The 26,369-nt window shown below is 46.3% G+C and overlaps 1 protein-coding gene; it reads right to left on the reverse strand.

Moving 5' to 3' along the window:
• Positions 1-22,932: 22,932 nt before the first annotated feature.
• On the reverse strand, positions 22,933-26,149 carry GSTUM_00004010001 (uncharacterized protein). XM_002835171.2 has 6 exons: positions 25,075-26,149; positions 24,370-24,819; positions 24,205-24,252; positions 23,848-24,147; positions 23,706-23,739; positions 22,933-23,604 (listed from the first exon to the last, which is right to left on the reverse strand). Exons 1-5 carry the CDS (start codon positions 25,112-25,114, stop codon positions 23,726-23,728), a joined length of 852 nt encoding a protein of 283 aa, XP_002835217.1. The 5' UTR covers positions 25,115-26,149; the 3' UTR covers positions 22,933-23,604; positions 23,706-23,725.
• Between the last annotated feature and the right edge of the window lie 220 nt (positions 26,150-26,369).

Here is a 26,369-nt window from a genome sequence, read left to right on the forward strand (position 1 = left end):
CTCCGGATACAAAGTCAGCACCATTATCTATATAAACTGCCCTTGGCCAGCCAAACTGTTTCACTATCCCCATCAACAGTGAAACCGCTGATTTGCCCTGACTATCTGGAACTGCCTTCCCAAAGAGAAATCGTGTAAAGTAATCAACCCCCATGATGATATATTTATTTCCTCGTGAGGTCTCTGGGAACCTCCCTACAAAATCGAAGCTTATCATATCTAAAGGCTGTAGATGGACAATAGCCATCTGACTGACTGACGGCTTCAATAGTCCCACCATCTGAAAACTTGGACATGTAACGCAATACAGGTTCACATCTTTCGCTCGTGTCGGCCAATAATACCCCTCGACAATTGTTCTCAACAAGACCCCTGCAGCAAAGTGTCCATGGCAGTCATGTGTTTGGTAAAGTATTGCCTCCACTTCTACCGCTCGAATACAGAAAGCTTCCTTTCCATTCCGCTCAACAAATACCAATCGATTTGGAGGCCTTGTAGTGTCATGGCTAGCACTTGGTATTCCGGTTCCCATAATTGTGACTCTGTCTGGTGACCGATGATGCACCAGCCGATATGGCTTCGATTTGTGACGAACAAGGCACCTTTGGTGAGTAGACAGGGGCTCTTCGTCTCCACCACAGAAATCGTCCAGATCCCCAAAGAGTTTATAATACACAACCTCTCCATACCATTCATCTTGTAGCCATTCCTTCCATGATGCCACCAGCTGCTCCCTTTCTATCGACAATACTTCTAACACTTTCTCTTTCTCCCTCGTCTAATCATCAGCTAGGACACATCGCATCCTACTTATCCCATCTGCTAGTGCATTTTCCTTCCCAGGTACATGGATGTACTCCACGTCATATTCTGCCAACCGTACCTACTATCGTACAATTCGGCTATGAGCATCGTCCTTCCGCAACAATCCTAGTAATGCTTGGTGATCCGTGTAGACTTTAGTTGAAAATGGCGAGTCCAACACAAGCCATTGGACTTCTTCCAGGCATCTTAGAATTGCTAAGACCTCACGCTCAGTTGCCGAATACCGCATCTCAGCCGGCAGAAATCGTTTAGATATAAACATTATGATCTTCATCTCTGCTCTTGTTGCAGTAGTCAGGTTAGTCCCTGCTGGAAGACATGGTAACTGAAAGAGTACACCACCCAGCGCATAGACAGAGGCATCCATCATGAGATAGTATTGCCTGCTGTCATCTCCTCTGAATACAACATTTCTGATGATCGCATCCGGCACTGCCTGGAATGATTTCTCTTGCTCTTGTCCCCATTTTAGCTCACAGGTGACCTTAACTGGTTTTCCTCTCTTGCCAACTAATACAGACTCCCATTTCTCATACGATTCTAGCGGGCGATAGATAATGGCTTCCTTGAGGACATGGGCATGCTCGGTACGCCCTGGTATAAACTGACATAGGTAGATAGTCATACAGAGAAACGCTTCAACCTCCGTAGTATTTGTAGGTTGTGGATATTTCAATATCGCTTGTACCTTATCCACAGATGGTCGCAGCCCACTCCCATCACTTTCATACCCCAAAGGACTAATCTTCTCAAGAAAGAAAACACAATTGCTACTTTTAAGTGTGATTCTAGCCCAAGCGAGCCACGGGAAATAATGATTATGAAGAAAGTCGAAATGAGTCTCAAAAGAGGAGAATGTACTAAAATTATCGTCTACAAAGCATTTGAAGGCCCCTGTTGTACAGTTATCAAGACATGGCTCCGAATTTGGTGTAGGGATAGCTCCACTCAAGAGACCCTTCAAGCGCGCATATGTCTGTAGTACTCCTGCGAGACCCTGGCCCATCCTCAAATACTACTATTGACCATTGTGTGTAGAGAAGAATGTGTGGTAAGTATGCGAGGGATGCATAGGGACCACCTAAAACCTGTTCGCCGTGTCTGCTTGAAAGTAGCTTGAAAACCTTGCCTGCATCAAGTTGTTCAAGACTGACTCAATCCGCCTTGTTGGGTAGTCTGATAACATAGTCGCACTATTAATAGGACAAAAGACATGCACCATCCTCAAGCCGCCATCCTTCTTTCTCACAAACTTTGTTTTATGCGACCAGGAAGATTCGGATCTTGCAATAATGCCGGCCTCTTCAAGCTTGGGGATGTTCAGCTCTAGTCAGTCTTGTTCCTCCCTTGTATACAGCTTGTCTCTTGCATGTCTTGGCTGTGCTTCTTGATAGATGGGGATCTGATGCACCACTAAATCCGTCACAGGCATATCCTTCAACTTGTCTGCAAAAAGGTCTTTCTATGTATACAACAAATGCTCCACGTCCTGCCTCTGCCCCGCTGTCAACTCAGCTCCTAACTCAATCCTTGATGCTGCAAACCATGTGGGAATCCCAGTGGCTGAATCTACCAACTCGTGCCGATAACTTACGGGACGTCGCTTCGTCGGAAACTCTACTATATGGCCAAATTCCTCCTCTTCGACGGTCTCGGCTCTCCCACTCACTGCTACCATGTTCCTTGAATTTGGTTCTGATTGCCTGTCATACTGTTCCGGAGCTTCAGGAGCCCTGACTACCTTGACTACCTTCTCTTGCTCTAATGTTCCTATTACCTCATCATTCCTTTTTACTCCTAAATATCCGCCTCTTTTCATCTCACGTGCATTTACCATTTGTAAATCCCATCCACTATTCATCTAGCAGCCCACTTCACCACAAAGATAAATCTTATCGTTTCCAAAAGCATCTATCACCTATTCATCGATGCCTTCTGTAACATTCATAACATCAAAACCTTTAGTAATACGATTAACCTTCTCATAATCCCTTTCTCTTATTCCCTTATTCAAGTCCTTTAAATACGAAATACTCGACATACTATCATCCTTTCTTGCATCCTTCACACCAGACAACTGACTTGAGATATTATCTGGTGGTACTAGTTTTCCGACTTGTCAGATCATCCACTATTTACTTCTTCATCCTCATACTTCATCTGCTCCTCCACCTATCTCTTTACCAACTCAACTACATCCTGAAAGAAGTGGCTACCCCCTGCCCGCTGCCATTCTAATTCCTCTTCAATTTCCGTCGACACCCAGTAACGTTCTGTATTACTGTCTCTCATAACCACTGGAAACGAGGGCGATGTCTCTGAGGCCTTATTTCTGTGCTCTTATCTCTGGGAATTTTCACCCGGGTCCCATGACGGTGCATAATATAGTACTTCCCACTTCCATAGTCTCCCTTCACCTTCACAGCCTGCAGCCATCGTCTACTTAGGAGTAAAGGATATGTAGGCTCATACTCTTCTGGAAAGGCATAGACACATAGATCGCATGAGACCTTGGCAACCTTTATGCGCACATCAGCACAATAGGAAATCTTTGCTAGTGCATTTGTCGCTGTCCGAATAACCATTCCTCCAGCCTTGCGTAACCTTGCACCAATGAAGCGTAGAAGACGGATAGGCATCAGGTTCACTACAGAGCCAGCGTCAACCAATATCTTCGTGATATAGTAACTCCCTCCCTTAGTGCAAATAGTCCCCTTGGTATAGAAGTTGGTGATGTCCCCTAAGTCTTGATCGGTAGCTACAGCCAAGACCTCTTCCTCTTCTGGTCCACCACTGATCTGGTTCATCTTAGCCTTGCCTTTTCCCTTTCCTTTATCCACTACCTTTGCTCGCTCCTGAACTAAGAGGTGACAAATATCTCGTTTCATCGCAGGTTCTAAGTCAAAGAGAGATCCCCAATTGAGCCCAGTAACTGGGGCCTCCTGAAATGCACCAACAAAATCGAACCTTTCATGCCCTGCCATCATTCGAATCAGCTTGTGTAATGTCCTAGATCCTGCTATCTTAGCTCTTTTCTTGCCCTGGGTGACTTCGACAACATCTTCCTCCTTGTAAGTCTTACGGCACTGGCCTGCCGGGCCCTGTTCTCTATTAAACTCATGGGGAAGCTTACTAAACCAACGAGCTCTTTCACCTGCCATCACTGGTGCCCCTTCTACTCCTCTGTTATCATCACTATCCTCAATCTCCTCAATCCGCTGAACAAACTCCGTCAAATCTGCTGAATCCTCAACAGCTGCTACTGATACCTCCTGGACCTTCATTCCCTCCAGTGCTGATGACCTTGCCACAACTTCCACTACATTGACCAGTCTGTTCCTACCCTGCACTGATGCCTCTCCCCTGGGCTTGGTAGGAGTATCTGGGTGTTCTAGTCCAAGATTGTCTACCCTAGGTGCTAAACTGTAAAGTCTTGGGCACTGCGAGTGTAAGTGGTCTTCCTTGCGGCAGTAGTAGCAAACATGCAGACGGGACGGATAATATAGCACCCCATTAGGGCCGACAATCAGTTGTGGTCGTGATACCTCCTCGGAAGAATGGGCTAATGTACTGCGTAGTGGCCGGGGAGTACCAACTTGAGAGACTTGCAGGCTCTTTCTTGGCTGTCTGGCAAAGCTATCGAAATATGAGCGGGTGGGGTAACTACTATGGGCTGCCTCCCGATAGGTGCCCTCAGGCCCTGCAAGGTGCATTCCCTTACTTTCCTGATAGAACTATGCTGGGTGCAATACTTGGCTACGCCTACTCGGGTACTCCTCACAGCGAGCAGCTGGGTGTCTAGCATCTTACTGACTATACGGATACCTCATATACTCTTCTCCAACTGCATAGGTCTCCAACGGAATGACATCTTCCTCAGTACGCCCTGCGACAGCTCCAGTTCTGGGAGTGATACTTGCCTTCTGTAACTGCATCAGATTCCGCATCATTTCCCACAGTTCTCGTACTTCTCTGATAACCTTCTCCTCATCACCATGACCTCTATAGTTCTCCTTCTCCTGACTTGGCAGTCTCTTTTCCTTCCTCTTACTCAAGCTCTTCATTCTTACTACCCTTCTTGTCCTTTTCTTTCTTCGATACCAATAATTGTCATCATCTTCATCTTCATTACTGCTAAAGTCTTCTGCATAATTGAAGTCAATGCCACTGTCACTCCCATCTGTGCCCTCATCGTCCTCATCACCCTGCCCACTATCATAATTGTGGTAGTTCTTAATCTTCAGCTGGGTGGCCAGTCACATCACGCCCTTGACAACCTGGACTGGGGTCTCCTGTGAATCACGCTTGCAGAAGCTCATGACGCTAAGCTCCTGCAGCTGTCGGCTCGTAAGGCCATCAAGGTAGTAACCAATGAGGATCCTGTCGTAGTGCTGAGGGCCACTTGGCTTCCACTGGAGTAGCTTCAGCACCTTGCGTGAGTACCTGAAGACATCACGATTGCCTTGCTGGAGGGTACTCATTGTCGTCAAGATATTCTCGTCTGCCTGATCTTCTCGCTCATCGTCATGAAACCGGTCAATCATGGCCTGCCTCAGCCGCTCCTCATTCCACTGGACATCTTTGTCTAATACAAGCAAGAACCTCACAGTGATGGAGTATGCTGGACAAGTAACATGTAGCTGGGCTACCCACATCCTCTTCGACTTAGCAGTTGCTCTATCAAATTCTTCGCTCAAAGTAGCGAACTATGAGTCCATCCATTCCAAGAACTCCTTTACCTTGATCCCTCCTTCTTCAGTAAACTTCAATCCCATCTTGTGTTGTCGACCTATTGTCCTACCAAGCTAATTGGCTAATGACACATGATACCCAGAGGACACTAACTGACTGCGACTTCTCAATTCCTCCTTCATTTCCTCCCACAGCTCACGTGTTGTGATAGAGTGCCAATACCCGTCCTTTCTATAATACAAGGTACTTAGGTTGTCTGACCCAGCCCCTTCTAGTCTTGTTGCCCTCACACGGTTCAGGCACTCTTCAAGGCTGGTCGCCGACTCCTCTTCAATTCTGTCCGCAATCTTGAGATCCCAAACTGATAATGACGAGATCTGATGCGAAGATTAGGGGGCAAGTCGTCAAGCTTCTCAACACCAATCCGTTTCAGAGCACCAGTTGTCCGCTGTTTCCTCTATCAGTATTGATTGGATGGTGTGCCGCGCGTGGCGTATCCCCTCTCTGTAATATGCTGTGTGACCTCTTGTTAATCCTTACAATAGACAAGTGCAGTGTGTCCTGACCTGGTGTTAGTAAATACACTGTGTAAGGATAGGCTAAAGAGGAAATGTGGCTGGGCCAATTGAAAGAACTGATGAGCGGTGATTTATTGCTGTGAACTCCCGATGGTCCCACACTCCTAAACTAAGGAAAAAGAAGGTGGCTTAAATACAGAAAACTCTGCACGCCAAGCAAACTACTTAACAAGAACTTTTAGTGGGTGACGAAATGACCTGCATGACTGCTAAACTACCCTGCCCTATCTCCCTAGGTCATATCGGAAAAAAACATAGACTAGTACGAGTAATTCAAAATTTTGCGATCTCCACCAATATTGCTCCGATTAAAAACCAGAAAAAATATAATTAGAGAAGGTTTTCCTCTGAGCACTTTTATTAAGCTATGATATCTCTTCCGAAAGATGTGCTTGTGGTTGGCAATATCTGGGGATTTCTCTTAAGTTAGTATGTAGTTATCATAGTTGATATCAAGTGCTTAGCATCTTACTAGGGTACGGGATACCGGTCGTGTTTGCTTCAGCTTTTGTCGGATGTCCCTATTACTGTGCGGTAAGATATATGATAGACCAAAAAAAAACCTAGAAAAACTGAAAACTGTGTTGGGATTCAGGAACTCAGCTCAATAGTAATTGATCAATACAACAAGGGATGAAAATATGATCTGATTGATGGAGTAACAATAATAGCAATAAAGAACAATAGCAAACTTATAACTTGAAAACTACAGTTTCCTGTTTGTCTAGCCTATATGATGGCATAGTTAGTAAGACTTGATGTCAATTTCTGTACCAGATTGGAATTAATTTACAAGATAGTATTGTATTCAAGTTTTCAGCTATAGGCGATGATGTGGCGCTTTATTTAGGGAAATAAAGGGTTACAGAATTAAGAAAATTTTATCACAGGATACAATTGCAGGAGAGTAACCACAATTATGTAAAAATGTTGTTGTCTATGACAAGGTATTTTTGTAAATAATTAATTTTTAACTAGTCATAGTGCTTCTTTTCAATCACTCCAGATTAGAGTCTAATTACTCAAAATTCTCATTCTGTGATTCGCACATGGGTAATTGTACTTGATACCAGTTGATGGAATGAGGAAACTTGTTACAAAATATAAAATAGAAATACCCTTAAAAAAATCTTGTACAATATTTGCTTTTCAGCTAATATCATATTTTTTAACTGGTGACATAATGAATACTAGTCTCTACTATAATATAATTAGTTTTCAGATTAACTTATATTTGCTCAGACATGATAGCAGATATTCTTGTTCTGTTAAGATTTGTTTTTCAATATATTATGGCAGAATTTTCTATGTTTCTTACAGTATATAATGTATGAATTATATTCCTGAAGATCCCCTTTTACTTTATGCTGTCGGATTTGGAAAACTGGGCGAGTGCTGTACTAGTAATGTCAGTTTACTGGTACGAGGGATCAATGACAGGTCCTGTGGTTAGACTAGTGGTATAGTTCCTAGTCCAATAGGTCTTGCTCTCTATATTTACCTTTTCTTATTCAATCGAGTTTAACTTTCCATGGCTTTCAATGGCAGTGGTGGTGGCGCAAGGAAGCCGTTAGATTATTTTAACGGTTGCAGGCTTATCTCCTAATTCTCCTCGACTCCTGGGTAGATAACTTGGAAATTATTCTTGTGCTGGTGGATTTTAGGCTTCGAGTGAATATACAGAACGGGATGATTTGGAAAGAGGCGGAATTTCGACTGTTTGTTGCTATAGTCTGTCTCCGAGGTGGCCTGGAGAGGACTGACTAACTGGGACTTCTAGTCTCCTTTTTTGGGAACCTCACTACAAAACTCCAGGAGGGATTAGCGCTGACAGTCAGAGGGCCATCGAGGAGTGAATTTGGGACTTATGATAAGTGAATACCAAGGGATCGAGCCCTCTCGTCAAGTAGAGGGCTGCGAGGATACACCATCGATGTCTAGTAATCCTCCACAACTTGCCCCTTGAAACCTATTAACATAGGGTTTGCTGACCATTTCGCTTGTAGTATGGTATCATAGCAATCAAGACTTTTTCCCTGAAACATACATTGAGAACTCTGAACTATAATACCAAGGCCAATTTCACTCCCTCATAGGACATCTCTTCACTGGAGAAGGTATTATGCTTCCGTTAGAGAGATTTGAGGCCACCCATCGAGGGCGTCCCAAAAATTGCACAGAGCTAACATTCCTCGGTTCTCGTTCATGGCTAGAAGGTGCCAAATACCTCTTACGCCTTATTGAACTTGTTCTAGTTTCGTCGGCTCCCAAGAAGGCGAGTTTATATCTCAGCTGTGGAAGTCAGCGGGTGGTGTCTTGCACACTAACTTTTATGCTCCAACTGGATCCAATAATCCTTATGATGAGCAAGATGATGGCGGGAACTCTGTTGTGGGCAAGTGCTCTTTGAGAGGGTGGGGAATATGGGCGTGCCGTTCACAATAATGATCTGTCTCGGGGCTGGATCTCTCGGCCGGTGGAAATGGATCATACTCGAGTGAGGTTGAGTCCTTCGTTGTCACTTTCTCAGGCTTAATCTGGCCAGCAGGTGTTCTCTTCCCAGGATAGAGGAGAACACAGTGTATCATGCCCTGTTCTTGTTTGCTACCGCTGGGCTGACACCGGTTTACCTCTTTCCAACTGCTACTGTACCCACCTCCTTGAAATGGACTATTGTGCAGTAGAAATACACTGCACAGTCCGACTGAGATTTATGATCCAACATTTGCTCCAGTCCGGCAAATACCACTAAGGCCGCACATTGCCCGAGTAGCTGTAAAGCACCATAAATTTCTTAGAACTTTGAGCTGGCCACCTAGAGGCACAACCCGAGTCCGTACCTGTTTTTGCTCGTGAAGGTGGGCTAATATATGATACTTTTCACCGAAAGCCCAACAACACGCGAACTAAGCCCCCACGACCACGTAAGATGCTATCTAGTCCCATTGCACCAAATTACAACCTCTCCAACCTACTCGGCTACGGTAAGCGGCATGGTCCATAGTCATATATAATCGACTGGAAATCAGGGTTGTTGCACCCTAGCCCACCCCCCCGACTCCAATCGCTGTATAATACCGTGTGCTGTATGTGTAGTTTTGTCGTGCCTATCTGGGCCAGGAATTGGCCATGGAAACAGAGTGTCCTTGCCTTAGTCGTACGATTGGTTTCAAACAGCGAGGGGAGTCGGACATTACTTCCATCCGAAGCTTCCGTATCCATGGTATCGGTCACCCCCCATTACCGGCACCTGTACTATAGTGCCTTACCGGCACACAGGAAAACATCCCAGCAGTACTAGTATGTCAGTACTGACAAGCCTAGATATGAATCTTCACTGCCTGGGGGCTTCATTAAAGAACCGATCCGAAACATCAACTACACCACCATCTCTAAAATATACCATACTTCTGAAGGAAGGGAGGGACCGGAAAAAAAAAGTAACAAAAATACTTCACTTCGCATCCACCCCCCCAATAGATTGTAATGTGCTTCACATCCTTTATAATTCATGCAGTGGCACAATTCCCAACACCAAACAGTACCATGGTTAGTGGGCGAGTCGGGACGGGATGGTGGAGAAGAAGCAGTAATGGTCAGGAGTATGGTGAAAGCATACCTTTAGGGGTTGAGATGGATCTCTTATAGCGAGCTGGTCGGTGTTGCAGTGGGGGTGCGAAATGCTTTGGAAATGGCAATTGAGGAAGAAAAAAACAAAGGTTACTTTTTTTTTGGCAGACGGCAAACAATCAGGCTGCTGTGGCACAAATGGGGAGAAAGGAGACAACACCGGATGAGGCGGTAACTTAGCTGGGAGGGTGTGGGGGCTTGTTTGAGGTGCTCGGAGAGGGGATATCGGTATAGCGATAGGGTGGGTAAAAGTACTGTACGAGTACATTGTGGAGGGGAAGGTGATGAGACAGCGGATGCGCTTGCTAATGTGAGAGCATAGTAATCGGAGAGAGGACATTTGTACACCTTAGTTGCATATACGAAGAGAAGAACATGGGAGATTTAGGACATGATATGGAGTTAGCATTACCGGGAATCTGTAATGGGAAGGGACAAGAGTTACAGAGTACACACCGAGCAAGTGATCGCTGGTCGTTTTTGACCGGAATGAGCTTTGGGAGGGCACTGCTTAGCGGGCTGAGGGTAGCTCATACTGGCTGGGTGTTACCTCCACAGGATTGAAAAACAAGTGACACCTGCCTGTTTTTGTGGGCACCCAAGCCAAAAAGTCCGGCATGTGTTGTTAGCATGCCGTCTTTTGTTGATAAGGTGGAAAAGGATTGAGGATGAGCTTCAAGTGCGAGAAGTATCAGTTTCCAAACTCCCGTGGAACCAAAGGGAAATGGTGCTCTAATAAAGCTTCGGCTGGGTTTTCTTCAGCTGAGGAAATATCGAGGGCCCCAGGAGGATAGCGGATGGTCAGCTAAGGACGCTGATGGACTCAAAACTAAATTAAGCATAGGGAATTGTCTGTGGAGTGGGCCAAGAGGTGCGAGGGAGAGATAGTTACCCTATGAGTGATAGAGGAGGAACAGGGGAGAAAGGCAGATTAGTTTAAAAGCTTGTATAAAGATGTGCCATATCCATTAGCTAGATGCTTAAATGAATAAAGATAAAAAAAACCTCCCCAGCAGTTCCAACAAAAAAAAAGTTCCCAATATGGCCATGACTTTTCCAAAATCTGACCTCGAAGCTATCCTTACTTCCCCCTCATCCCGTGTTGGATCTTTCATAGGCGCCTTAAGCGGAAGCGGCTTCACATCCCGTACCCTCCTTGACAATTCCACATACATACCTCTCTACAGCCCTCTACAAAGCCTACAATCTACAGCCAAATGATACCGTTAGCTTCTTCTGCACAAACACCATACACTACCCATCGCGATGTTCACGGCTCTGTTCGCCTGTGCCGTGATAAGCGGTGTTAGCCCGGTCTACGGTGTTGAAAAGATGATATATGCGCCTAAAGCTGCAAATGCAAAGCTCCTAATCATGTTGCCCGGGAGTATTGCCGTCACGGCTGTGGCAATGGAGAGAGTGGGGGCTCCAAAGGAGAGGATCTTCCTGCTGGAGGGGTATGTCGCCGGGCTCAAGAATGTGCAGGAGCCAGTTGCTGTTAGGCGAGGGTATGGTGATGTGGTGCAGGTTGGGGTTCCTGAGATTCCCCATGGGAAGGAAGACTTATGGGGAGGTTGTGGGCTTATTAAGCTTTAGTAGTGGGACTACGGGGCTACCGAAAGTTGTGAGCTCTTGCGGTACATTTCTCGGTGAAAAATAAGGCTAGTCCCCCCTCCCACAATCCCGCCCTACTTCACAACATTCTAACACTATGGGTGGATCATCCTCATGGTCCCAAATGCGTAATGGGCTGCAGTATCATACCCCAACGACTCCAAAGCCACCGCAGAAACTTTCAGCGAAGACGGGTGGCTACACCGAATCTCTAACTGTACCAGAGAGGTGATCAAAGTCAATGGCGTAGCTGTTCCCGTAGAACTCATAGACCTCGGCCATCCGGTAGTGGAGGACTACACTGTCCTGGGAGTGTCCCACAACACCATAGGCGAGGCGTCTAGGGGCTACGTGATGTTTAAACAAGCGTATAGGGATAAGGATAAGAAGGCGATGGAGGAGGAGGTTGTGGAGTTCGTGGAGAGGAGTAAGAGCACAAATTTGAAGTGGCTGTGGGGTAGTCTCAGGTTCCTGGACGTGACGTCTGAAAGCCCTAGCGGCAAGATCTTGAACAATGTGTTGAGGGATGGTGTGGGTAAGGGACAGGAAGTGGGGGAGGTAAAGGATAAGTTGTGATATACCTGTATCTCATCCATCTCGGCGTCCCCCTTTGTCTGAAAAAATGCCCGCTATGTACGTGCCCGTATGATGCGCAATTATTGCTGCTAGCTATAATAGTTACAATTAGCTGTCAAGTCAAGTCGAGAATGATCACGACTGTTGTGTCTCCCCTCCCTCCTCAACGAAAATAACCAACTACTAATGACGACAGCCAAGATACCCAAGTCTAGGTGCCAGATTCTCTTACGGGAATCTAGGGGTTCAGCCATGTCTCAGGAATATGGCCCCCGTCGGCGGGGGCCGCCACTAGTCCTCATGATCGGTCACTCGGCTTATTGTCACAAAAAATAAAAACAAAATAGTTGTATCATAATATGATAATATTATATGCCATTCCATAGGGAGCATGCGAATAACAGGACCACCACCGTTGTAGGGCTGAAGTGGGGAAATCTCAGATCCATGGATACCCCCCATATTATACACTAGTCCAGGGCTTATGCAGGGAATTCGGTGGAGAGACAGAGGGGGGCTATGGCAATCTGATCAAACGGGTATGATACCGGTACTACTATACGGTACGGGTACCTTACCTGCACTCCTTCCACTCACTCCCATTTGGGGAAGCCGAAGTGGGAGGTCCTTGGCCGATGGGTACACAGATACGATAGCGTTGTCAGTTAAGTTAATAATTAAATGACCGGGGTATCGGGGAGGAAAATTTTTTCCACACCTTTTATATCAAGTCACGTTCGATATCTTCTCCATCGCCTGTTAACAGCCTTCATTCACCAACTGAGATCCGCACGGTAGTTAGCTACTCGAGTAGATAGCTAGCTAGCCGCGGTGCCAGATAGCCAGCAAGCAAGCGGAGCCCCCCGGCACACCGTACCACACCGCACCGCACCAGTAATGTAATGTAATAAAAATCCCAATCATTATTGTCGTGCTGTGTCAAACCGACTCACCAGGTAATTTAGGTATGATAGGCAACGTGTAATAGGAAAACGTGGGGACGTCAAACCAAATGAGGAGGAAAGCACAAAACACGCATCATCAGCCTTGTGCATCCCTAGACGATCTGAAACAATGATTCGTCGTCAGGCACGCTTAGGCCAGATTTGGCAACGTTTAGCTGTGCTTGGTCGGAATATAGGATTTTCACTCTTTCCAGCTCTCAAATGACTCGGTAGCCTTGATTATTCTCGGCAAACCATGAAGCTCAGATCGTGCCGGGACGGTATTAGAAGATTTGCACAGTCTGACCTAAGTGAGAGTTATCAATAGTGCTGTTAGAGGTTGTTACTCACATCAAGAGCCATCAAACACCCGACGAGTGTCATGCTTCTTAAACTCAGCCCTTAGAGAAATCCTACAGTGCCCAATTCTCAAGCACCTCGAAGCCACTCTTGTTGGGATTGTTCCTAGGAGAGCTGCTGCGAAATCACACCCTACCAAAGCCACAGGATTACGGTGGAAGTGGGAATCCAGGGCCCTCAATTCTAGGTCCAATTTCATGGCTTTTACATATCGATTGGTCAAGATCAGAGAACAGGTGGTTAAGCCTCGTTGTTAACTTGTGTTAACACCACCGTGGTCTCCTTGCGCGAGCCCCTCATTAGTGTGACTGGTGTTGGGTCTGAATGTCTCAAACGGCTACTCATCAGAGAGGTATGATACTTGGGAATGCGGGGCGGAGTGACGCGGAGCAAGCGAGGCCTAAAACTTTTTGTTGAGACATTCAGCTCTGGGGTGAGGTTTATCGAGTGGAAAGAACTTTGTCCGTGTGGCGCTTTTTGCATCCAGAACTGACAGATCAACTTGAAACTTGGCACTCGAAAAACCCTCTCGACCCTGGGGCTGAACACCGCTATGGGATACTGCGGTGGGGTAGGAAAGAGAGGAAGAAAGCAGGAGAGAAAGGAAAAGAAAAGAAAGAAAAGAAAAGAAAAATGCGACAGCTGCTCACGAAGGTGCCTAAGCCGCTACCGCACTCTATGTGTGAATGAGTCGGAGTGGGCGTGGGGGATTATGGATTGACCAAAGAGCTTACATCGCCGAGGTTGTATCACCGGTACAGTACACGAATTAATGAAAGGATGAGTGAAGAAGTGAAAGAGCCCTGATCTTCAAGTTTTCTTTACTTTTTTGTCTGGTGAGTAAGTTTTTACTAGTGGCGGGTGGCTCTTACTCGAGTACATCTTGTCCCACCATTGGCACATGATTGCCCTACACTAGCTGCGATGGCACGATTTCCTCGAGAGCCCGGATCTGATATATCGAGGCCCACCTTTTCATTATCTCCGGGCTGCTGTGACCGTCAAAAAATTTTGTGCACCCCCAGTTGGTCCCGAGACATAGCCGACCAAGGATATTTGACCCCCCACTGCAATATCCCCTAGTCACTTCGAGAGCACCGGTAGGAGTGTTGATATATCCAATATCAGTTGTGTTCCAAAGTATACACATCTACGGAGGGGGTTGCCGGCAAAAAAGTTGCCTGTTAACCTCCGTCTTGGAAACTGGCAGGCAACAGATTTCTACGGCTTCACTACCCTCGGAGATACTATATACGAGTAGTTTTGGATTTCTGATAAGGATACAGGCAGTACTACGGTATCCCAGAGGTCCATGGTACAACTTGTAGTGCAAATACAGGGCTTTGCAAGGCTACCGGCCACGTCTCCCATAGATACCTGTCCATTGTGGCTACAATTTAATTGCAATTACTTATTAAAATCCAGGACTACGGTAAGGTGATTGGTCAGATTGCCGTACGAATACTAACGGAATAATTGGATCTCACGCTAGGACATCGGAGTTACCTCCCCTAGAGTGGTCCATCGTATTTTTCTTTTCACTTGTCTCGACGGAGGGCTGAAAGGCAGATTTTTTAAAACTCTTTTCACTGTATCCCTCTCCCCTTGTCCAAGGAGGGGGATCCCGGGAGTCCCAGCACGAGGTATAATCGCTCCTGTTTTTAGCGCAGTTACACTTGGGAAAGGCTTGTGGCTCACGGCTCCTCAATAGCTACCGCACCCACCTAACCGACCTACCTACTGGATGTGTGCGAAGGATAAATCCTTTACTCGTACATGTGATGTGCGTATCAATTGTAAGAACCTTCACCACAACTCAGGCCGCATAGAGCACCCAATGCCTCCTGTTGGCCTGCAGCTTGGGCTCTAGCTGGGTTCGCTCGGGGAGCCTTAGAGGTAGGTGCCATAGTAAAGTTAGACAGCGAGGGAGTTGATGTCTTATAGGAATTGGTGGGGTTGACGTTTCGGTAATGGCTTGACCAGGGATGTTAGACGGTATGATGCGAGGACAGGGAGGCGTCACATGGTTGTACTTGAGTCTGAAGCATCTGTACTGTACGAGTACTAGCGGTAGTTGGTATTTTATGCGCTCCTGATGCTCTAGGCGGTGATCTACTATTCCTTGCATAATGGCACAAATTCCGTTTGCGCCTGTCAGAATTGGCTAAGCTTCGCCTCTACGGCACACATAGGTGGGGGAGATACTTTACAGTAGAGTAACAGTTACTCGAGTAGGTGGTAGTAGTTTATCCCCACTAAGGGCGAAACGGTCTTTGTTATGGTATAATAATACCTGTACAGTTGAGTAGCTCCGTATTTGAGTAAGTTACTGAATGGATATCGCATCCTATCTACCTAGGCAGGATTGGTGACACCCTCCAAGTGCAATTCCCATACTGGACCGGTTCCTTGTCTTGCGATTGCCGCACCTTAACATCAGGGACAAGGCGCTGCCATATCTCGCCACGATACTATTGGAACCAATCACGATTACAAGCCCCACATCAAGTGGCCATCATAACCTCCCGGTGAAGTGCTTTATAGATCGTACTATAAGTCGCAGAATTGACTGACCGTGGAATGGGCTCAGATATGCACAAGAGGAATCGTAGTATCCCGGGGTTGAACCCGAACAATTTCAATAACTCAAATGAAACTAAAAGAAAAACCCTAATGGCCAAACATACATAGGGCATCGGTGACCTCATCCTTCATTGGAGGAAACCTGTTTCCTATGTTCAGATCATAGCACATCATCGCTCCTATGCTAGTGTGCGCCTCCAAACCTGAAGGGTGTAGAGATGTCTGGCTTATAACACAAGCAGCCTCCCAATATTCGAGACATGACCAACCTAGTCAGCTAAACAGATGCAACCCAATATAAAGGAATGATAGGAGGGCGACATGTGAGAGCCAAAGGAAGAAAGGAGTTTGTAGACAAGGAAGCCAGTATCTCCAATAACCCGACCCAAATACCCACCGGGCGATGATTTATTCAGGCAACGTACGCTACCTAGAACTGTCTCCATCTCGCGGTATCGCCCAGCTCACTCACTAACTTACGCCAGGTTAAACCAAGCCCATCAAAGCTTCTTTCCCTACTAAACCTCTGCACAGCACTCGTACAGTGGTGCACCCAAAACAAAAAACTTAAAACCCCTTCTCCAGCAAGTGAGCCAGCTGCCAGCCAGCATATCTTATTCCCACCGGCCGAATACTTCACTGTAACCCATCTACCAGGATATCTACTGTACAAGGAGATCCGTCAAGTCAAAGTGCAGGAAGAAGGGAAAAAAAGAAAGCCGAACGGTAGGTGACTTGAGCAGATATATCTAGGCACTCTAATATCTTACTACGGGTGGATAACGCAAGTTTGATACGTATTTTGTGGCTCTCATCTTGTCCTGCCTTGGCTTTCCTTTTTCAGGGTGCAGCCGCCGACGTATGAATATCTGCGATAGACCAGTGCAGGAAATTTGGTACGGCACCAATGGAGGGAATGTAAGTTTTGGAACCTACCGTAGATCGATTGATTGGCACACATCCGAATAAATAGGTCTTGGGTAGAAACGCACAATGGTATATTCAGCATGGCGGGACCCCACTTTTGTACTCCATCCACATCTCTGGCAGGCTAGCTGGGACCCTTTTTCCAATTTTATCTTTTTCTCCTTTTGTGTTAGCCCAATCAGCACGGATGGGATATCAAGTGCTCTTCCTCAATGTTTGGCGATCGCAATCGCCAGATTGCCTGTGGGGATGAGGGGTTTTCAAAATGGTGGATTGGAGGGAGGAAATACCGGTAAGGGAGGTCAAAAAAGTGAAACGGACAAGTGAATACTTGTACTAGTTGCTTGCTTTTTTCCTCTCCTTCCCTTGCATGTGGATGGGGAAGGGATGGGGTGAACACTCAAAGCCCGTGTCGATCTGCTCGGATAGGTGCAATGACAAGGAGGTAGTCCAGGACTCATCCAGTGAGACGGAGAGGAAGGAACAGCGGAGGCTGCCGGTTTTTTTTTCCTTCCAATTATCGTTTGACTTTGGCACTCTCGTCCCGGTTTTGCGGAGGCTAACTATAAAAAGAAGAAAAAGAAAATATAAGTTACAAATTTTGTGAAGCCCTGGTTACGATGCCTGTAATCCTCTTGGTTCATGATCTTGTGTCGAGCATAATTTATCTTTCTGAATCAGATAGACGAGGACGAGGCCGCCCGCCGCCAAGCTAGCCCACCTGGGTTTTGGGAAATGCTTGTCCTATCTGAGCTATTGTACGAGTAGTTCAGGTATGGTATGATACAGAAGTGCGCTCCCCACATTATCGCCTACGAGTAGAGCAAGAGAATAAGTGGGTGGGTATGTGGGCCGAGTCAAGTTACAGTAGTGGGCAACAAAGGAATCTGTCGGAAGCAATTCCACTCGAGTATTCTTGAGTATTCTTGTCTTTGGATATGGATGAGTGACAGTACGGCACGGTAGTAAGCAGGTGGCACGCCTCTGCGGAATCTGCCACCCCACAAACACACATACTCACTCACTCACTCCCCAATAACAAGCTGGCTAACTAGTTAGCCACCTCCTCTCGGTGCGCCATTGCCCTGTGTTTTGGCCTTATCTTAACGTCAGCGGGCGGAGGAAACAAAGGTTTGGCAGGCACTGGAATAAATAATTACGCATAGCATGTTCATACTGTATCAGGGTTTTTTGTGCAGCCTTCTTCTGAGCTTCCCTCATTATGGTATCTCATCCTCCGCTCCATCAGCCCTTTAAATAGGCAATTAGTGTTCCCCAGATATCGATCTCCAATTTCAATTCCAACAAGTGCTTTAGTTACACGCTAAGAAAAAAAACTAGGGACCTCTTTAAAGATTCTTTCTTGTTCTCTTCTTCATTTCTCCAGTACTACTTTGCGCCCCCTGTTCTGTTTTCTACCACTACCCCCCCCCCCCACCTGAGAGTTTGAGCAGTACTTCCGCGTTTCCTCTTCGCAGATCGATATTGGAAAAAAATATTTAAAGAAATATGACCGTAATAACAGGCATGAGGTTGAGCGTCTCCGTGTTGAGCCTTGTCGGGAGTTCGCTGTCTGCGCTTGGCACTGGTTTTATATGTCTTTGCTACCTCTTCCTTCCACTGAAGGCGCATTTCAGACATAGGTTGATCCAGAACTTGGCCCTCGCTGGTATGCCTAATGCTTTTTATTCCCATGGATCTGCGTTAGTGGTGGGCACATGCTCATCTAGAATCCTTCTAGATTTCCTCAATGCTACATCCAACTCAGCATCGGGCTTCTACATTTTGGTTAGGGATCGTGAACTTCCGGAAGGCATTGGCTGTAGGATGAATGGGCTAGTAACCCAAATTACCGTACAGGTTTGTTGTTTATTTAAAAATAAAAATAAAAAAATCCTAAATGGATAGTGCGAACGAGTGACAAATAGTCACTGACAACAATATCACTATATTATCACAGGCAACAGATCTTTCCATCCTGGCTATTGCAATAGTAACAGTCTGGGCCGTTACAGCACCCGCAACATTCGGCTTGTGGAGCACACGGAAGGCAATCATCGCAGTCTGCTTTATCTGGGTCATTCCATTCACCACTGGTAATATCCCCTCATCCCTCCCTCCCTCCCTTCACCAAACAGTCAATTAACCAACCCCGCAGGCTTTACAGCCTTCGCGAAAGACTGGTACCACCCGGTGAGTGGAAACTGGTGCTGGATCCAAGCGAAGCCAGCACACCTACGCTACGTCCTAACCCACGCCTGGCGCTTCTTCGTGATCATTTCGGTGATTGCGCTATACACCCACTTGCACCTCTTCCTGCGCAAGCACTTCAAGGAGGTCCGCAGTGCACGCAACAGCCCACTAACGGACTCCATAGACTCACAACCGCAACCCACATCGTTGGATAACCCCACCGCGCGCTCCCACAAACCCCGTAGAACGAACGAGGACAGCGAGGACGACTATGAGGTCTCGCTAAAGGAGATTCCCATGAAACTGCATGACAGCAATAGTACCCAATTCGACCCCAGCTCGAATTTATCCGGGGGTGAGAACATACACGTTAATACGGCGATGGAAGTTACAGAGGGCCAGGGTCATCAAGGTCAGAGCAGCCTTTGCCCACAGCCCACAATGGCAGAATTTTCAGCCACTGGCCTCCACAGCCTGACACATACCCGAAAGCTATCTTGTCAGGACTTGGAATTCGAGAAGAGGCTTAAAAAGGTCCTGCTTATGAGGGGCTACCCTACCTTCTACGTCATTCTGGTGATCCCCGGAATTGTGAATAGGTTGGTGGAGGCTTCGGGTGGGAGCTCGAGGGCTTTGCAGCTTATGCAGGCTAGTACCCAGTTCGTTGGGTTGGCGAATGCCATCACCTATGGATGGAATGAGAGCATCCTAGTGCAGCTTAAGAAGAGGTTTGGTTGGACGTCAAAGCCTTCGCCTGGGCCTGATATGGTGTAGGAATTAATCGTAGGAGTAGAGGGAGAAGATATTTTTGGTTTTTGTTATTGCTGCTGTTGTTGGAGTTTGTTTTTGGAAGTGTGTACAATATAAAAGTTTTCTTTTTCTCTTGTATGATATCATTTCTTTTGTTCATTATCACCGGAACAATGAAATTCCGACTGTGGTTTGACCAGCTAGCGGGACTAGCTGAGAATCACATATACGATTATTCCTAGTACGAAGATAAACCCTACAATACATATTTCTGATATATCTTTTTTTCTCCTCCCAAAAGCGGGTAATATAAAAAGATCACCGAAAAGGACAGCCAACACGGCAATCGCGACGATCCCCCCACCGTGACGAGCGAGTTACCGTGCATTCCCCGCATACACCCTGACAATATCAATTCCAGTATAGGTCACACGAAATCTGTTATCCTCACTGATAGTCACCATCCCGTTTCGTCCAGCAAGGCAAAGGAACGAATAAAAATGGCATAAAGGGTGGGACAATTCCCCATACCGGTACGGTGGTAAAGAGGGTAGCCCGGCCAGCCATATATCGGGGGATAGTGAGAAGGGAGGAAACAAGGAAGGAAGTGCAATTGGTAAATTTAAGCCCATCTCCCAGGGAACATTCATCCTGTCTTAGTAATACCATGAATCTACCAAGAGTGGCCTCGTTAACAGGTTAAACCCCCTCGGCAAATAATTATGATACTATCATAGCACTTTTCGCCAAGGAAACCATCAGCGATTGACTTAACGACTCTTTGACATTCACCGCTCCTATCATAACTTTCCCAAAAGTTGAACTACTCGTGAACCATAGTCTCCATGAAAACTTGAGATATTCCCATTTCCTCCCTATCGGTTTGTGGAGAACCGGACAAGTGAGTACAATAAGTTACTCCAATTGCAGATGCCCCCTCCCCTACGAGCTCTGTCAATGATTATCCTACAGCATTCAGCGACAGCGATGCCAAGATCATACCCCCCCCCCAAAAAAAAAAAAAAAAACCCCCACCATGCGGCTGCGTAGCCACTTCGAAAATGGTGCAAGTAAGTTATAGTAATTGTATCGGGAGGTATGCTATGTAGCTATGGGGGGGATTTCGGGAACACATACACCCGCAAGAGTCCTCAAAATATGATAGATAAATACGCAGTTCTTAACCCACTCTTGTTTATGCACCGCATCAGCCATAGTGATACTCCGCGTATTTCTCGGTCCGAAATGCGTAACTATATCTAACTTTCCGACGTTCATAATTATCATAGCGAAAATGGCATGGTCACCTCCCGAGGCGATCTTCAAGTCTGAACATAATTTTCAGGGAGATGCAATCTTCACCGCCCATCACTCCGCAACATTGCAAAGCTATCATGCTTCCTCGAAGAGCAAAAATGTCCATGTCCCAACCCCATATCGCGACGCATGTGAAACCCACCGCCCCTTCAACCGAAGTAAGTACTTTGCGATTATTCCCGAAAAATCGCCTTTCCTTCCCCCTGTCCGGCTCGCCAAAAAAGCCCCAACCTAGACAGTAACGTATCCCACATTAGAGAGCGGGTATCACCTATGATAGAAACAGTATGTCCCAAATGCTGAGTCGGCCGACAGGAGACTCCACTTTAGGCGATAAGCCGTATCCTGAGAAGGTAAAGTATCAATTGTATCAAGCTATCAAAAACAGTGGCATGCCTAAAAACCCAGAAAAATAACGAAATGTGAGAGGGGGGAGCTAACAAAGGCTGCACTGTCGAAAAGACAAGAGGGGGATCCAGGATTAGCAGTACTGGGAAAGTAGTAGACAACATGGTTTCCTAGTCATTACCCACAATTTGCCGTAAAGCTTAGTAGCTCCATCGATCAGCAAAGAGTCTCCGCAAACAATAATATTATCCTATAAGAAAGAGCACTACAACATCAAGCTTTAAACGTTATTATGCAAGTACCAGTCTCAACCAGAAAACATCTAGAAAATGAAAAAGAAGGTATATACTTTCGGTTTCCCTTCCTGAGTGAAAGTAATCTGGCAGATGGTAAGACTCGATCCTCATATCGTGCAAGGTAGACCACATAGGGTGTTGACAATTTCAGGGTATGTCTTATCACTTAGGCTTACTCCTTCTCCCTCCGCTGTCTACCAGTGCAAAGACAAAGGTCACTATGTGCTAGAATTTATAAACAGAGATTAATAACCTAATGACCTACTTTCCTATAATCATACTTCTTGTCTCCCACGGGTATCATACTCCTTAACTTACTACTCAATTGGTGAACAAACTATCAGTTTTATGCCGAAAAGTCTCTTATCGTCACCAGAGTATTTAGAGTTCTTGGAATATCACTTCCCACCAAGCGAAGCTCCTAGAGCTTTTACGAATAGATGGTCTACTGGGTTTGAAAATTGGGGATTGGCAAAGGGAGAGTGAGGCCATGGCTGCAGAGGAGGATTATCGGGAGGTCAAGTGTAAGGGAGAGGATAGCGCGGGGCCGTAATACGATCACCAGGATCGATAAGTGGAATCAAATATTGCATTATCGGGTCATCCAATATCACCCGCTTCTTGTGAATCTTGTCGCCTGAAAACTTTTTATATGATAATGTTATCATACTCGCTAAGCTAGTTTTGCCAAGCAAGGTACCAGATAAGCCTAGTGTCTGCCAACTACTGTAAGAACGTCACTTATGAACTAGTGAGTGAAACCCAGAACAGAGGAAGGGATCCGGTGTTCCTATCCATGAGGGCAGGAGGGGGGACACAATTAGAACCTTGCGCGATTGGGCTTGGTGGTGGGTCGGGTGGCGTGTGGCCTTTCTAAAAAAAATATTTTATTGCATCATACTTGAATGCTAAAGCCAGTTTCGGTGCCTGTGCAGCTGCGCAAAGGCTCTTGTTGCAGTACGAGTACTCATACCAGCACGGCAGAGGGAAGGGAGAGCCCAAATCTCCCACCTTCATTTTCAACCATCCCGGATTGTGGATTTGATGATGTGATGTGGAATATATATGAAGGGCTTGTGGCTATGGTTGGTTCGGCAGCGATATGATAACGTTATGCTATACGAGTACAGCACAATGCAATGCTGGTGCCCTCATGGACTACTCGATTCCCGTCTTTCCCGCACCAAGAAATAACTTATACAAAGAAGTTGGCGGTTTTCATATTATGACGAGAAACAAAAAGTTACTTTTGGGATGAAAAAATGAAAAAATGAAAAAAGGAAGAGAGGAAAAACGAAGTTTAGACCAAACAGCAAGTATTTGAAGTTTTCTACTGTACAACTTCATGCAAGCAAAAACGTTTAAAACACCAATTACCCCCTGCCTCATTTTCCGAGTACCGGTACTTGTCCCAAGCATATACAACATCCGAAAATACGAGTTGTGGGTTTATACGAGCGCCCAGATACGCACATATATTTTACCATATATCCCACGAATCCGTACCTCCAGACACTCATTGCCCGAGACAAGTACTTGTACGCTGCCCTGCCGTCGAGCTATCGCGTGAAGTGCTTCGCTCCAGATAAAATACATGAAGGAGCAATACCGAAGGGGGAAAAGTGAGGAAAGAGACAAAAAAAGGTGGTGGAAAAGATATTACAGGATCGGAAGATCTATCGTAATTCGCCATCCCCGGTAGGCCTGATATCCGGATTCAGAGACAAAGGCTCCCGAGAAGAAATTAGTGCTTTCCTAGCACGATAACCTGAGCCCTCTAGACGTGTTGGATCTCGTTGGCTGGTTTTTGTGGCGCGGCCAACCTGTCAAGCTAAACCTCTCGCGGACAATCCCACGCTTCCGCCGGTGGTCCGATAGCAAATTCCACCCCCCATTGAATGGGAAGAAAGGGAAGAAAAATGGGTGAAAACCCCGAGGTGACCAAAAGGAAATGATGAGAAAAACGAAGATCTGGCCCATAATGAAACCTCAGAAAACAAGAAAAGTGGTCAGAATATCACAATCCCGTAGGGGAGCCATAGTCCATGTCTTGAAGAATTGAATAGATGAACCTTCATTATTATCGCAGAAATCACTCTCGCTTTCCTACACCACTCCCAATAATACACAAGTTAGCATGCTGTCAGGCGTATCCCCCATTACGTGCAAATCAAATGAAAATAAATGGGAAAGAGAAAAATAAAGTGTACATACCTGCCTCCTCCACTGGACCTACCGCAATCCCCCCATTGCCACTCCCACTAGCACCCCCCGACTTGCTACTTCCCAAGTCGCTGGGGCGTTCGTAGCCACAATTCATGCTTCGTTCTCTTGCAGAACTCCTCAACAAATGCAGCTCCCGAAGTCTTGCTGGTAACTCATTCTTCCGTTTCTCCTGGGCAGCCCGGAGGCTATCATGGACACCCGATTCCAGGGCCTGGCGTTTGTCCTCGTCAATGAGTCCGGCTGTATTAGATTCCTCAAGGATCGCGGTATTGAGCACGTTGAGGGCATCTAGAAATTCGGGTGAATCCGAAAGCAGGAGCACTGATACATGCTGCATTACCCTACACCAAGTGTGGGGGTCTCGGGATGGAACGATTGGGGGATAGCCGGAAACTATGGGTTCGTTTTGGTGGCATTAGTGAGGCCTCTTAATAACCGGTTGCTCACCCCAAACTTTACTAGACGGGGGCAAGCCGGTGAGAAAGTAGAAAAAGTGAGGGTGATACGAACATCTTAAGGTTTTCTTCTGATCCACGTACCACGAACTGCTACGGAGTGGTAATCCCTCTATTCGATTGGAAGTCAAATCATGTGTCAATTCCACCAACGCGTGACCAGTTTCGTCGTCTGAGCTCGCTCCTCCCTCCCGCAGATACATCTTGAAAAAAACCGTCCAGGTCGAGCCTTTCAACTCCTCCTCTGTGCGCAACCAGTCCTCGTTTGCGATTCGTATTAAGGTAGTGTAAGCTCGGAACCATCCGTCCGGCACCAGCTGGAATGCCCATTGATCACGAGCTATGGAAGATATGTCTATAAGCGCGGCATGTGAAGACAAGAGGCCATCAAAGAAGTGATGGCGCCAATGGGTATTTGCTGTCGCTGCAGGGAGTATTGAACGGGAAGTCAAGCGCAGTGATGTTAGGTCCTGGGGTGAGAGCAAGGAGAACACTTGGTGGATCACTATTTGCCCCTGTCAGCGATTTGAAAATCATCTCCCACTCTCTACCTTAAGACCCCATGGAGCTCTAGCCCTATCGCCGACCGCAAAGGAGGAGAATGTGGAAAGGGGATCACGCAGAATGATGAACATGCTTCTTCTATGGTAATTGGAACCATATGCAGATCCTGCATGGGGGGACGATTGAGCCGTTGGGGAAGGGGTCGACGGCAGAGGGTCTTGTGAATAGGCGACGCATAACAATTATTTTCCCTTACCTTCCAGCGGAAGCTTCTCTAAAGATAATCCAATTACCATGACGTTGATCTTTCCCAAATTACCCTACCCGGGCCTGGTGAATTAAGGGAGGGATGTTGCAGAACTATGGAACTGGGTTGATTTTGAATGGAAAGGAGCAAGAGCACAGAGAAAAGTGTGTGAAGAAGCTGGGAAAAGAAGAGTAAACTTTGTATAAAAGAGAAGGGGGAGGTAGCGGTGGATAAGAGAATACAAGCCCGGCTGAGAAAGTTTGGGTAGAAATGACGAAGTGCAAGAAACAAGAGGAGAAATAGATATGTATAAAAAGGAATGTCTTAAGGATCGGAGAAGGCAATTTGTTCAAGCGAGGGACTAGACCCTCTATTTTAGTTGATTCTTGAATTTGACTTTTTTTTTTTCTCCTCGGGGGAGAGAAGTGAGAGAGGTTTTTGAAAAGAGGATTTGGATGATGAACAGGACGCGGCCCTTTGGAGCGAACCTCTTCCGGCGAGGGGTGTTGGTGCCCGAGTCCCAAGGCTCGAGACTCAAGAGAGCCACGACGCTAGGGCACGAAACCCAAGAATTAGACCAACCGAAAGAAACCCCTTGAATTGTGTTCAGGGATGCGATGTCTTCATGACCCAGAGACAGTTGAACCTGGTTAAAAGAGAAGTGTTTCTGCGATCGTATTCCAGTAAAAGAAAATCACACAAAATTCAGTAGATGAGTGGGGGGGGAAAGAAAAGAAAATATCATTAAATCAAGCTGTTAGTACCCTGTTATAGCTGTAAAGTACTGGTTACTGTAGTCTACCATACCGGGTTACCCCGATAAGGAAGAAGAGACTTCTATCCCCAGGACTTGGCAAAGAGATACAAGAAAGGATTTTCCAGTTTTAGGCGAGGTTAGACTTTCTCCCCTTCTCCCTCCCTGCCAATCCCCACTCTTCCCCTTCTGCGAAGGTTTCTGGGTGGCTTGAAAAGAAGCTTGTCCTGCTTATGCATTTGGAGCTTGAAGCTGGAGGAGGAAGGGTCAACCGATCATGGATCTTGCTGTCGATCAGCAATGCATGCCATCAGTCAAAAACGAGAGGGGAAAGGCAGGAGGGGATTGTACGAGCAGAGATGGGGATGGGAGTGGTGGTAGCATCATTTTTGCAAATGGTTCAAGAAAAGGGGCGGGACGAGAGCACGGTGGGGGGACACTTACAAGAGGCTATTAAATTTTCTTAGCATATTTTTTGGAATTATTTTTTCCTATTTACTAATCCTAAATAGGAAAGTGACGATTCCACTTCTGGCATAACCGATTTCCC

The sequence above is a fragment of the Tuber melanosporum genome, assembly GCF_000151645.1.
Source record: "Tuber melanosporum whole genome shotgun sequence assembly, scaffold_1, strain Mel28".
Lineage (NCBI taxonomy): Eukaryota > Fungi > Ascomycota > Pezizomycetes > Pezizales > Tuberaceae > Tuber > Tuber melanosporum.

Excerpts from the sequence above, each read along its gene's own strand:
- GSTUM_00004010001 (XM_002835171.2), bottom strand. The coding sequence starts at position 25,114 with ATGGTAATTGGATTATCTTTAGAGAAGCTTCCGCTGGAAG. Across the intron at positions 24,820-25,074 it reads AGAGAAGCTTCCGCTGGAAG|TGATCCACCAAGTGTTCTCC; the intron begins GTAAGGGAAAAT and ends AGGGGCAAATAG. Across the intron at positions 24,148-24,204 it reads CCGAGACCCCCACACTTGGT|ATGCCCTCAACGTGCTCAAT; the intron begins GTAGGGTAATGC and ends CCGAATTTCTAG.